Raw genomic sequence first — 13,199 nt, forward strand, 5'->3', positions numbered from 1 at the left:
ACAGATATAGCTCCTTTTCTCTTCCTTCCTTCCTTCCTTTCTTCCTTCCTTCCTTCCTTCCTTCCTTCCCTCCCTCCCTTCCTTCTTTCCTCACCCCTTTCCCCCCTTTTTTTCCACAGGGTTTCTCTATGTAACAGTCTGGGCTGTCCTGTCCTGGAACTTGCTTTTATAGATTAGGCTTGCCTTAAACCCAGAGATCTGCCTGCCTCTGCCTCTCTGCCTCTCCTCTGCCTCTCTGCCTCTCCTCTGCCTCTCTGCCTCTCCTCTGCCTCTCTGCCTCTCCTCTGCCTCTCTGCCTCTCCTCTGCCTCTCTGCCTCTCCTCTGCCTCTCTGCCTCACCTCTGCCTCTCTGCCTCTCCTCTGCCTCTCTGCCTCTCCTCTGCCTCTCTGCCTCTCCTCTGCCTCTCTGCCTCTCTGCCTCTCCTCTGCCTCTCTGCCTCTCCTCTGCCTCTCTGCCTCTCCTCTGCCTCTCTGCCTCTCCTCTGCCTCTCTGCCTCTCCTCTGCCTCTCTGCCTCTCCTCTGCCTCTCTGCCTCTCTGCCTCTCCTCTGCCTCTCTGCCTCTCCTCTGCCTCTCTGCCTCTCCTCTGCCTCTCTGCCTCTCCTCTGCCTCTCTGCCTCTCCTCTGCCTCTCTGCCTCTCCTCTGCCTCTCTGCCTCTCTGCCTCTCTGCCTCTCTGCCTCTCCTCTGCCTCTCTGCCTCTCTGCCTCTCTGCCTCTCTGCCTCTCTGCCTCTCTGCCTCTCTGCCTCTCTGCCTCTCTGCCTCTCTGCCTCTCTGCCTCTCTGCCTCTCTGCCTCTCTGCCTCTCTGCCTCTCTGCCTCCCAAGTGCTGGGATTAAAGGTGTGTGCCACCACCTCCAGATGTTTTTTTTTTTCCTTTGTAATCCAGGGTCCATATTTAAAAACATTCTCCCTTCCTCCCCATTGTATAGGTATGCCTAGGGCAGAATGGGCTTCCTCTTTTGGAAAGTACTAGAAGAGGCACAGATAGTTAAACCATTAGCACAGGCTCATTAAGTAATCTCATGGGCCTGGTAATATTACTGTTAGCCAATGAGTTAACCCAAAAGGCAGAATAGCAGGCATCAGAATAAGGGGAAGTGCCTAAGTTAAAGGTTTTAGATGATATTTGACAAGTTCCAGCCCTTTGTGGGTCCTCTGACATGATTCTGGGCTGCCCCTAGTCACATGAGTTTTGTCAGTCGATGGCTGACAGTCTGGATAGTTCCTATCCCTATGTAGTATGGGGGCTGGGGATCCAAGCATAACCAGTGATCCGGGCTAATTCCTGGCTGGGAATGATTAGCTAAGGGACTCTGGCCCTGGTGTGTTCAGTAAGGTAGCAAGTGTCTTTGGAAGGGAGAGTTGATCAGAGGTTTGGCAAGGGTAGGAGATTTTTGTTAGGACCCAAAGGTCTGAGGACAGAGGGGTAGAGGGTTTTCTGAGTACTGAATCTATCCCCCAGGTCTCTTTCTGTGGTATAGAGTCTGATTCCCCAAGTTCTCTGCTTTTCATAGGTCAGAATGTTTCTTAAGGCCAGGCGGTGGTGGCACACGCCTTTATTTTATTTTTTATTTTTATTTATTTATTTATTTTTTGGTTTTTCGAGACAGGGTTTCCTCTGTGTAGCCCTGGCTATCCTGGAACTCTGGCGGCACATGCCTTTAATCCCAGCACTTGGGAGGCAGAGGCAGGCAGATAAGAAACAAAGAATGTTTCTTAAGAAATTTCCAGACTTCTAATTTTATGGCCATTGGATTGCATTTTCCTATTGTATATGCCTTGGGAGGGCCTTTCTTTCCATACACGTTTTCATTCATGTGGGCTCTGTTTCTTAACCCCATTCCTTGCAATGGGAACTCCCTTGTTATTGGCAACTAGGGTGCCCAGCCACAGGGCATGCACAGAACTGTAAACTCTGTATTCCTATAACAAAAACTAAGCTCCCACAAGTTCCCTTTCTCCGATTCAACCAGACACTTGAAGCGGGCATCAGTGAGCAAAGATTAAGGTGGAGTATGGGTTGCTGGTCTGCTGTACTCAGCTAGCTAATAACTCCTAGGTATCAGTTCCCTGGTCCAGGCCTGAGGGCTGTGGGGGTTGGACCATGACCCTATACTCATACCCACAGGGCAAAACACAAGGCTAAGGAGGAGGTCGAGGGGCAGGGAGGGAAAGGGCCCAGACCAACCAAACAAAACCTTAATTTTAATGAGTCTGTAGTTCAGGAGACAGTCCATTTGGAGGCAGTGTCCCCGGTTTTTGCTTTCTTGACCTGGGGTGGTGGATCCATGGTATATACCTACTACCCTCAGGGCTGTAGAATTGGAAAGAATCACCATGCTGGGTCCTTTCCAAGTTGGTTCCACCATTCCTTTAGTTGCCTACCCACTTGACCTGGATGGTAACACTGGGCTCAGACAAGGGGAACTGGTGGTGGACAGGGAGGTCAGCTGGGTCTCTTTGATAGTCTGATGATTATAGTCTATTGAGGACTTTTCACAGCATACAGACAAAAGTGGTGGAGGGGTGTGTGTGTGTGTATGATGTCAGTTTGGCTTAAACCAAAATCTTTGCTCTCTCACAGACTTTGACTTCTTTTTGGGTCAGTGGTACTTGACTGGGCCCTAGAAGGTTCTGTGGGTCATGCTAGCTTCATCTGGCTGGTAGAATGTCTAGGTCTTGGACTGTTTCTCCACACTCAGCCTGAGCCATCCTAACTAGGCCAACCTGAAGCCCTTCCTCTCATTTGCTGAAGGGGAAGATGAAACCTGTCTCTCCGTACAACCATGCTCAGGAGACCCAGAGCAACTTGTAACAAAGAATTTGTCAGCGTATGAAGCCGGAGTGGTTTGTGGATATAACACCTCAACCTATCCCAAATGGTGACAGACATCACCAAACGGCCCTAAAGTCAGCTGGGGAATGGGGCACCACTCTGGAATTCATTTAGTTTAGCCAGCTTTTTCCTCCTTTCTTCTTATCTTCCTGTGTATTCTTCCCTCTCTTCCCCCCACTTTCCCTTTCTTCTTCCTTTCCTGTCCTTTCTTTCCAGAACTCAGAGAGCTGCCGTCCTCTGCTTCTTGAGTGTTGGGATTAAAGGTGTGGCTTATTAAAGCCACCATGCCTGGCTCCTTCTGTTTCTTTGAGGCAAGGTCTCCTCAAGTTCATGCTGGCTTGGAACTCTAGGTGGCCTAGGCTGGCCTTGAACACTAATCTTCCCGCCTTTACCTCCTGACCCCAGCGTGTGCCACCACACAGCTTTTTCTTGTTTGGTGGGGTGTGTTTATGAGGGTGGTAGTTTGGATATAGCCTAGGCTAGTCTTCAATTCCCAATCCCCTGTCTGAAGCCAGCTTCACTCCCCCTGGCCTTTCCCATCACTGCTTCCTAGGACTGAACTGTTTGCCTCCTGGAGAACTTCTGCTAATCTTATGAAATCCAACTGTGATGGTTAATGTGAACTGTCCGTCAACTTGACAGAACCCAGATCAACTGGAATGTGGAGTTTTAAGCAGCCTGTGGGTAATTATTATTATTTATTTATTTATTTATTTTTTGAGACAGGGTTTCTCTGTGTAGCCCTGGCTGTTCTGGAACTCACTCTGTAGACCTGGCTGGCTTCAAACTCAGAAATCTGCCTGCCCCTACTTCCCAACTGTTGGGATTAAAGGCGTGGGCCACCACTGCCCAGCAGTAGTTATCTTGATTACTTAAATCACAAATTCAATCCCTGGGAAACACGAGGTGGAAGCAGAGAACCAATTCTTGCAAGCTCCTCTGAACTCCATACATATATCATGCATCAGTGCCCCCCCCCATCGCAGAAATAAAATGTAATAAAAACCTTAAAAAATAATAAAATGAAGAAAGTGATCTTCGCATTATTATTATTAAAATGTTTCTTTTTCTTCCTCTGGAGTCAGGGACTGTCTTAGTCAGGGTTACTATTGGTATGATGAAGCACCATGGCCAAAAGCAAGTTGGGGTAAAGGTTTATTTTGCTTATACTTCCAGATCATAGTTCATCACTGAAGGAAGTCAGGACAGGAACTCAAAACAGGACAGAAACCTGGAAGCAGGAGCTGATGCAGAAGAGTAAAAGGGGCGCTGCTTACTGGCTTGCTTTCCATGGCTTGTTCAGCCTGCTTCTTATAGAACACAGGATCCCTAGCCTAGCATCCCTTCTGTGCCCAACCCCTGTGCCAAGCCTGCAAGGCTCCCCAGATGGCTCCCTGCTGCTATCCCTGCACACTGCCTAAGCCCTCCTCCCACCACTGTCCCCATAGCTAGGGCAGTTGCTTCTCACTGCCTCTAAGCCCCCTCTTCCTCCCTGAAGTGCAGCCTGAAGCTACAGAGGTACTTGAAGAACACAAGCACAATCTCCCCAGCAGACGCATCAGCCAGAAGGCTGTAGAATGGAGCTCTCAGGTGGGAAGAGCAGACCTTCTGATGTTGGTAGTCCTGGGTCCAGAGGGCTGAAAGCTAGGACAGTGTTACCAGAAACAGGCTTGTAGCTCCAAGTCCTGGGAACTAAACAGGGATGACTGCAGGCCTCAGAGACAGAGACTGATGGCTGGGAGTGACAGTGGGTGTCCAACCTTCAGACGTCCAAGGAAGATGTTATTTCCAAAGTTCACCTCAAAATGGTAATCAAGTTTCAAAAAACAAAAACAACAATGAAACAAAACAAGAAAACAACCCTCAGGGCAGGTGAGATGGCTCAGCAGGTAAAGGTGCTTGCTATCCAAGCATGGCAACCTGAGTACTATTCCCAGAACAAATAAAAAGATGGAAAAAGAAAATCAACTCCATTAACCTCCACCTGCACTGGGTCAGAAATACCCATATACGGGCTGGAGAGATGGCTCAGCGGTTAAAAGCACTGGCTGTTCTTCCAGAGGTCCTGAGTTCAATTCTCAACTAACATAGGATCTGTTGCCCTTCTCTGGTGTATCCGAGGAGAATGACACTGAGCTCACATAAAATAAATAAATCTTAAAGGCTAGGGAGATAGCTCAGTGGTTAAGAGCACCGATTGCTCTTCCAGAGGTCCTGAGTTCAATTCCCAGGAACCACATGGTGGCTCACAACCATCTGTAATGTGGTCTGGGGCCCTCTTCTGGTGTGTCTGAAAGACAGCGACAGTGTACTCATATGTAAAATAAAAAAAGAAAGAGAGAAAGAAAGGCCCACATACACAATAATAAATCTTGGCATGCCTCTCACGGGCTGCAAGTGGAACATGCTTCCCTAGGGTTCCACAGGCTGACAGCCACAGCAGCAGCACACACAGTGGCTGTGCTATAAAGCTCCTGAGCTCTGGGTGCCCACATCCTTCAAGGACTGGCAACTCCCAGGAACCTGCAGTAACCAGCCTCTTGCCTGGGCCTCCTGTTGCTTGGGGAAAGCCTTTTATTGGGACTAATATTGCAACACCAAGAAGCAACAAAGAAGGGTGCTGTGGAAAGAGTGTACTATGCAAATGAAGCATGTATCCACACCAATCAGGTTTCCAGTTACTAACTTATCACTGAGTTCTGAGGGCTGAAGATGCCCACAGGAAGTGAAACTTCATTCAGGCTTGGGCTGGTATATTGTCTAGAGTGGTGCCTCCAGGGCAAGGCCGCCTAGGTGCAGAAGCATGCTCCTCTGGAGCTGGCATGGTCTCAGCATGCTCCCTCAATGAAGGCTGCTAGGCAGAAGTTGTCTGTGGCCACTGAGAAGCTATGCCTGGTTTATGTGGTGCTGGGACTGCAACCTGGGGCTTTGTGTGTGCTAGCTGTATCTATGCCCTTATTTTCTAAAGATTTATTTATGTATGTGAATACACTGTTGCTGTTTTCAGACACACCAGAAGAGTGCGTCACATTCCCATTACAGATGGTTGTGAGCTACCATGTGGTTGCTGGAAATTGAACTCAGGACCTCTGGAAGAGCAGTCAGTGCTCTTACCCACTGAGCCATGTCTCCAGCCATCCCCCGACCCTTTTCTTAAAAGAGGGTCTTTCTAGTTCTGAACTTGTATCAATCCTCCTGTCTTAGCCTACCAGGTGTTGGGATCACAGGTGTGAGCCACACACAGGATCTCACGCACCCCACAGGCTGGTCTAGATTCTTCTGTTTAAACCTTCTGAGTGCTGAGATTCTACAAATCACAACTGGCTTGCCTGTAGTCTTAAAATGTACGGTGAACCTAGTGACACAGCAGTCCTGGGAGGGTAGGCCTTTCTAATAGGAAGCTGAGGCTGCTAAGTGTGGGTCCCAGGCTCGAGGGCCATGTCTAAGGAGCGAGCCCACTGCTGAGAATGAATGAAGCACACAGCCTACAGTGATGGGTAAGCACCAGTGTGGGGCATGTACAAGAGAAGACAACTAGGACACAGGGTTAAGTCAATAGAAAGTCTTTATTACCTGGCCAGTAACTACACTGGGTGTTTGGAATCCCAGAATAACCCCAAGCTTTTTCAGGTAGCTTATAAGCACAAAAACTCTATCCTGAGTTGACTTACTTCAGGTAACACGAACAATTAGGCTAAAGCAGAAGTATAGAAGCCAAAAAGCAAGGTCAGTTCATTTAGAAACTTTTCCAAAGTTTCCCAAAAACTAGGTCTTTGTTTTCATTTTGGCAGATAGTGCTATGTGCTGATTTTTATGGCCTTGAATGGTACTCCATCATGGCCTCAATTGTGCTAAGGTTTGGGGGCCTGTTACAGCGTGAGTATATGTAAGCAGCCATTGATTTGCATCGGATGTTCCAGCCCTAAGGGGGCTTGAGGTAATTTGGCAAGTGGAGAGCATCTCCCATGGGCCCCTGTAGCACTAATGGACAAGCTTGGCCCCAGAGGATGACTGTCCCTGCCCAAGTTGACCTTCCAGTGAAAGGAAGACTCAGCATCTTTGCATGTGCCTTTCCTGTCTGGTGGGAAAGCCAGGGGATACAGGAGTCTTCCACTGTCCCTGTGCAAACTCTGAAAAAGTGACGACTTTATTTAGAAGCTGTTGAGATGAGCCTGAGTAGGCCTCTCAAGGACACAGGATGGTAGGGGAAAACGCTAGCCGTGGGTCTAGTCAAATTGGTGGCAGTTTCAGCAAGGCCTTAGCTATAAGCAAGGGAGACAGAGGACCTCACCTGGAGGGCACTGCCTGTGTCCTGCTGCCTCTAGCCAGGGGACCCACTGGAAAAAGTGCCACTGTCCCAGGCTTTTATTAACAATGGACCTCTGCCACATATAAAACTGGGCAGAGATTCATCTTCTAGACCTTGTGACCAAGAATAAAAGAATAAATGAGAAGCCTGCCAAAGTAATAGAATTTAAATTAACAATGTAATTAGGTGTGCACCTACATCTATCACCAAGTTCAGGGACTTGAGGTGTTGGGAGTTGATGTGCTGCAGGCACCACGGAGCACAGGGACTGTCTTCTGCACTCTACAGGAATCCTGTTCCTACCTAAATATGCAGTGTGGCTTTTGTTTTGGCAGTGGGGTTGGTGTGTTGTTGAGATAGGGTCTCATGTAGCTTAGACTGGACTTGGATTCACTAAGAGACGCCGCCTCGAACAGATCCTCCCATATGCTGGGATTACAGGTGTATACGTCATGACTCACCAGCCTTTTTTGTTTGAGATAAGGTCTATTTAGCCCAGGGTGGTCTTAAAATGCAGTGACCCTCCTGCCTCAGCCTCTAGTGTTGGGATTACAGGTATGAGCCAATATGCTCACCTTATTTTGATGGACAGGGACCAGACCTCATTTTTATAGTCCATCCAGGCTTTGGGAGTCTGGAAGCTATAGACCTCCACAGGCACGCCTACCATGCTGTCCTGTTCTAGCCACATCTAAAACACTCCACTGTCACTTGGCTTTGGCTCAGCAAAGTCTTGGTGACAATAAGTCCCATGGCTGGCAGATATCCCTCAGGCAAGCATCCACTCAGCACATGACTCAAGATTCTGTGGGCGTCCCACATCTTCCAGCAAACCAGCACTGCTTTTCATCAGCTCCTGGAGGGCCATGGTCCATGGTGGATACATCACACATTCCATCACATCATGTTCTACTGTCTGATTTGAAACACAGCTCACACTGGGACCTTGTGACCAGAAGGCAGTCAGTTGAATGACTCAGAAATGATTGTGGAATTCAAAAATAGGAAGCTAAAAATATGCAGGGCGGCTGGCTTCTAGGAACAGGCGGGTCTGTGGTTCCAGCCCTTGGTGGAGGATAGGCAGAAGCCAAGACCCTGATGGGAGGTAAGGAGTGAAGGGCAGGCAAGGTGGCCAGGAGTCACCTGTGAGGTGTGGAGCTCTGAGTAGCTATTATTAGCAGCTGGAGGAATTTATGTTGAGGTGCTCAGGGCAAAACTGGGCACAAGTTGGGGAGATGCAGATTTGTGGGGTGCTCATTCTGATGACACTAATGTTTTAATCCCCAACCTGGCAGGAGGGACTCTGTACAAAGGGATAAATTTCTCTGGTGGCCTAAAAGCCCTGCAACAGTAGTAATGAGACTCGATACTGCCATTTGAAGAGGGGGATACAGCAAGTGACACAATGAAGGGATAGTCTCTTAAATCTAGAAGGAAACTGGCTTGCTCATATCTGAGCTGAACTCTGGAGAGCCATTTTGGACTCCTGAGCTGTACAAAAAACATGACACGTAAGCCCATTGACCTGTGACTTGCCACAGGACAGTTAAAGGGCATCAGCAAGACTTTCAGTAGGGTTGCCCAGGCTTCCTAGAGCATGAGCTCTGAAGACTTGGGCCTGAGCGAAGTTGCCACACTGGTGATCACAACACTTGAGAGGCAGAGGTAGAATGATCAGAAAGGAGTTCAAGGTCACTTCAGTTACACTGTGAGCTTGAAGCCAACCTAGGTTACACTTGGGTTGCAGGAAACTGTGTCTTAAACCAAAACCCTTTAAAATGGGGGAAGGGGGAGGTATAAAGAATGACAGCAGACACCCACCAGACACCCTATACAGGCCTACACATAGTCTAGGGAGCCAAGAGCACCGTGGCCAGGTGAGAAATGATGAGAGAAAACAGGATGAGTCCCCAGAGGGATCAGGAGGCCTCAATGGCCAAGAATTTGAGCAGAACAGCCAGATGGGTAGATGCTGGGCTGAAGAACATGGTAGGCTTGAGGCTGCAACCCAAGGAATGCAGGAGTGAAGGGACCAATAATGGGGGAGGGGGTTGAGGAGAGCCCAAGTATACTGAGGGGTGAGCTGCCTGGTAGATGGGCAGAGCAGAGAGGAGGAAATGAGGGCATAAACCCAAGTGCCAGGAAATGACTGCTCAGTGTTTGAGCATAAGCCCCAGGTTGGTCACTTGCGAGGCCAAGACTAGGTTAGGACCATGAGGTGCAGCTCTTCACTCTGTGAGGAGAAGCTGTGACTAGGATCCTCTTCTCCAGACATGAACTTTTATTTATTTGAGATATGGTCTTTCTAGTTACTGTCACATGAACTTTTATTTATTTGAGATATGGTCTTTCCAGTTACTGTCAGCTGGCCTGTAGTTCTCTATGTAAGCTAGTCTGTCCCTGAACTCATAGATCATAGAGACCCACCTGCTTCCACCTTCCTAAAAAGCTAAGATCAAAGTTATGCACAGCCACATCCAGGCAAAGGTTGGAAAGCTGAGACAAGGAATGGTTTATTTGGCTGCCCAGTGTGGCAGTTAGGGCCCCTGCTGGTGTGAAAACCAGGAAGTCACATCACCCCATTCACAGCTAGCACCCAGGGCTGTAAGCACACTGTAGTCAGCCTGTTGGGACTTCTGAGATTAGAAGGGTCCTTAATATAATGGGATTTCCTGGTGACACAGTTATCTCCAGGTAAAGGCACTTGCTTTTGTATTTTTGTGAAAAGGTCTCATTTGTAGCCCAGGCTGCCGTAAAGCGCAGCAGCTCTCAACTCTCAAGTGTTAGGATTTCAGAGTGAGCACTACCTCTAGGCCCAGGGCACTTGCTTGCAGACCACCGTGGAGGCAGGGTGCTGCCCTTTAAACCACAGTCCTTCACAGAACCAGTGATTTTGGTGGTGAACTTTACAATCAGTCCTCACAGGGCTCCTGCGTTTGTTTGGGGGTCAGGAACTGCTCTCTGATGGCCTCCCAGTGTATGAGACAGATGTCCTCTTGGCCAACTGTGAGGCAACCAAGTGCTCTGAACTGAGCTGGTGTCTTCCTCCAAGGAACAATAGGAAGGCTCTCAAACTGCAGTCAGCGCATGTGCCATTAACTTTAACTTCCTCCTCACAAGACCAGGGACCTCTCAGGGGGAAGGAGCAGTGGTGGAGAACACAAAGGGGAACTTTCATGTGTCCCCAAAGCCCAGGGGGCAAAGGCTCCATAGATACAGCTATAATCCAGGAGCTGGTGTGAGGAGCTCCCGGCCTGGATCAGCAAGGTCTTCTTAGAACTGGGCACAAAAGGCACTTGGTACTATATCATGGTGTGATCAAGTCCACAGTTGACTCCTGAGAGGAGCTGCAGGCTTGTCAGGGTGTTTCTGAGGAAGACACAGTTGAGTCCCTCAGCACTGGGGACATATCCTCGCTCTTGCTCACAGATCCCTGGGCCATCAGTGCTTCCTCCACCAGGTCAGCCACCAGGTTCAGCCTGCAGGCCCGCAGCGCTTTGACCAGTCCAGCCACGGAGGCATTCTCCCTCTCGGCATTCTTCCAGACCCTCAGAGCCTCCCTTACCCGCTCGCTCAGGCTTCGGGGGTACCTCTCCTCAATCCCATCAATCTTGGCCTCAGACAACTTCAGCTGGCGGGCCAGTCTTTTCCAGTCTCTCCCCACATTGTCACACACAATGTCAAATGCCACCCGCAGATCTAGGAAGGAAAACAGCAGCGTGACTTGACTGAAGAGCTGGGGTAAGTCTCCCATGGGCCACCAAGCATGGACCTGAGCACTTTGAAGGCAACATCACTAAAGCCAGTCAGGTCCTGCGCAGGCAGAGACACGCAATAGCTACTTCAAGAGACCCACAGTGGCCTCCTGACCTGCCCAGCCACACTCCTTCAGCCTGGGCCACAGCAAGCTATGGCTTAGAAGACTAGAAACTGAGGAGGGCTAGAGTGTCAAAGGGAAAAACACAGGGGTGCCCTAACACCCCCCTCAATAGTGGGCTGGCCAAAGTCCCCCAAACTACATTCGCTTCATCCTACACTGTGACCTTTGCTGGTTTGACTGGAGACCATGAAAGGCTCATCCCTGCCATACTCTGGAGCCCCTGCTAGACACAAGCAAGGTGTCATCTCGGTAGGGAGCCCTGGACAGTGGCTCAGAACTCCTTACTGGATCCCTGTAATAATAACACTTGGGGGTGTGAATACACAACCCATTTTCTTGTGTATCTTGTACACACCGGCAGTGGAAACGATCCGTTTCAAGTAGTTCTGTGCCAGAAACAGGCTGTCACAGCATGTTGTGTCAGGACTGGAGGTCTGATCTTATCTGCAGAACTTTTGACTAAGGCAACCCCTACGGTCATGGTATGATGTTATCTTCCCAAAGGCTCCTAATGAGGAAGGTTTAGTCCCTCAGTGGTGGAAAGGAGAAGGGGTCATGATAGCCCTGAGCTCCCCAGTGTATCAGCCCACAGATTCATAATCTGAGGGTGTTACCGGGAGGTGTGGTGACCTTAAGAGAGCCTACTCAGAGGTAGATAGGAAGTACAAAGGCCATAAAGCTGGGTGAGTGTATTTTGTCCCAAGCTCCTTCCAGTAATTTTGCTACTCAGCCTGACAGCCATGAGGTAACCAGCTTTGGTCCACATGCCCTCCAGCTGCTTTGATCTCCTGCTTCACTGCAGACCAAGTGCAGCGGAGACAACCAACTAGGAGCTAAATAAACAACTGCCCCTTTAAATGGCTTCTCGAGTATTTGTCACAAGTTTTAAAGTGAATAATACATGCTTAACCTGTATCTACACCCCAAGGCCAGACTGGTGTTGCTCAGTTGTGGCTGCTATCCACTGTGCATTATGGGGAGGCATAGCGCCTCCTCTCTACGCAAAACAAAAGTAACTGCTGATAACCAGACACTGCACTCCGGACCAGAGAGCTCAGCCGCCACGCAGTCCTTCTTTGGCCAGGAAGGGCACTGCTTGGACACAGACACTCCCACTACGGAAATGGTGACGAGCAGCAGGCACACGTGACTTCTGCCCACTCTTCAACGCTCGCTAGGGTTTAGATGCCTTAGCCACATCCATTTCTTAGCTGAGTTTTCCAACCAAGCACTGCAGGTTTGATGCGAGTTAATCTTGGGGCTGGGCAAGTGGTAGGAGAGTGCCTGCTTGGCACGAGCAATAATCTGGGTTCAACCTCAGCACTTGCAGGTAAGAAACACGACCTCCCAAGTTTTGGCTCGCACGTCAGAAAAAAGTGGGCGTGCCCTAGAGTCCATCCCAATCGGAGCATCAGAGAGCGCTCTGAGGCCAGGCCTCCCCGCCCATTCCCTCCCGGCCCCTGGCCTCCTCCCGCCCCCAGCCCACCTTCCTCCCCCGGGGCTGCAGTGGCCGCTGCCCCAGCCTCGAAGTCGTCCAGGCGCTGCAGTAGGTCGTGTCTGCGCAGAGAGGCCAGCAACTCGCGCAGCAACCCGGTGCTCCCGCGCTCCAGGTCTTTCTGTTCCAGCAGCACCGAGAACAGGTCCAGGCCACTCTGCACGCGCTCCAGCTTTCGTTTGCTCACGCGCTCGCGGCACAGGAACTTGAGCTCCATCAGATCGCTGCCCGACAGGCTGCTGGACAGCGAGTGCAACAGCACCAGGAATGGGTCCATGGCAGTGGTACGCAAGGTTGTCCCTCAGCGATTCCACATAGGAAATCACCTTAGGCTTTCCCGCCCAGCGTCTCGCGGGAAGTCCAAATCCGACGCATGCGCCTCGGGTGTGGCCGTTACCCTCTTCCGCCAGTGCTGGCATCCGCTGTCGCTGTAGCTTCGACCGCTGAGCCGCGTTGGCCTCAGCGCGTGCGCGTGATGTTTCTCGTCCCGGCGCGGGACAGATCTTGTTCGCCAGAAGTGTAAAGTGGATCATCTTGAGGCTCTCAGGAGCTGTGCCTCCCTACTATGTGCGGGGCTGGGAGGGCAGTTGCAGATGCCTACTGCGGCCAGATCACGTTCTATCACCATTTAAAAAAAAAAAAAGAAGAAGAAAGATTTACTTATGGCCTGGAGAGACG

The 13,199-nt window shown here is 50.0% G+C and overlaps 1 protein-coding gene across 1 annotated transcript; it reads right to left on the minus strand.

Moving 5' to 3' along the window:
- Positions 1–9,634: 9,634 nt before the first annotated feature.
- On the minus strand, positions 9,635–12,891 carry Fadd (Fas associated via death domain). Its single transcript, XM_034504531.2, has 2 exons — positions 12,513–12,891; positions 9,635–10,845 (listed from the first exon to the last, which is right to left on the minus strand). Exons 1-2 carry the CDS (start codon positions 12,796–12,798, stop codon positions 10,505–10,507), a joined length of 627 nt encoding a protein of 208 aa, XP_034360422.1. The 5' UTR covers positions 12,799–12,891; the 3' UTR covers positions 9,635–10,504.
- Positions 12,892–13,199: the final 308 nt, after the last annotated feature.

The sequence above is a fragment of the Arvicanthis niloticus genome, chromosome 1, assembly GCF_011762505.2.
Source record: "Arvicanthis niloticus isolate mArvNil1 chromosome 1, mArvNil1.pat.X, whole genome shotgun sequence".
NCBI lineage: Eukaryota > Metazoa > Chordata > Mammalia > Rodentia > Muridae > Arvicanthis > Arvicanthis niloticus.

Excerpts from the sequence above, each read along its gene's own strand:
- Fadd (XM_034504531.2), bottom strand. The coding sequence starts at position 12,798 with ATGGACCCATTCCTGGTGCTGTTGCACTCGCTGTCCAGCAGCCTGTCG. Across the intron at positions 10,846-12,512 it reads TGCAGCCCCGGGGGAGGAAG|ATCTGCGGGTGGCATTTGAC; the intron begins GTGGGCTGGGGG and ends TTTCCTTCCTAG.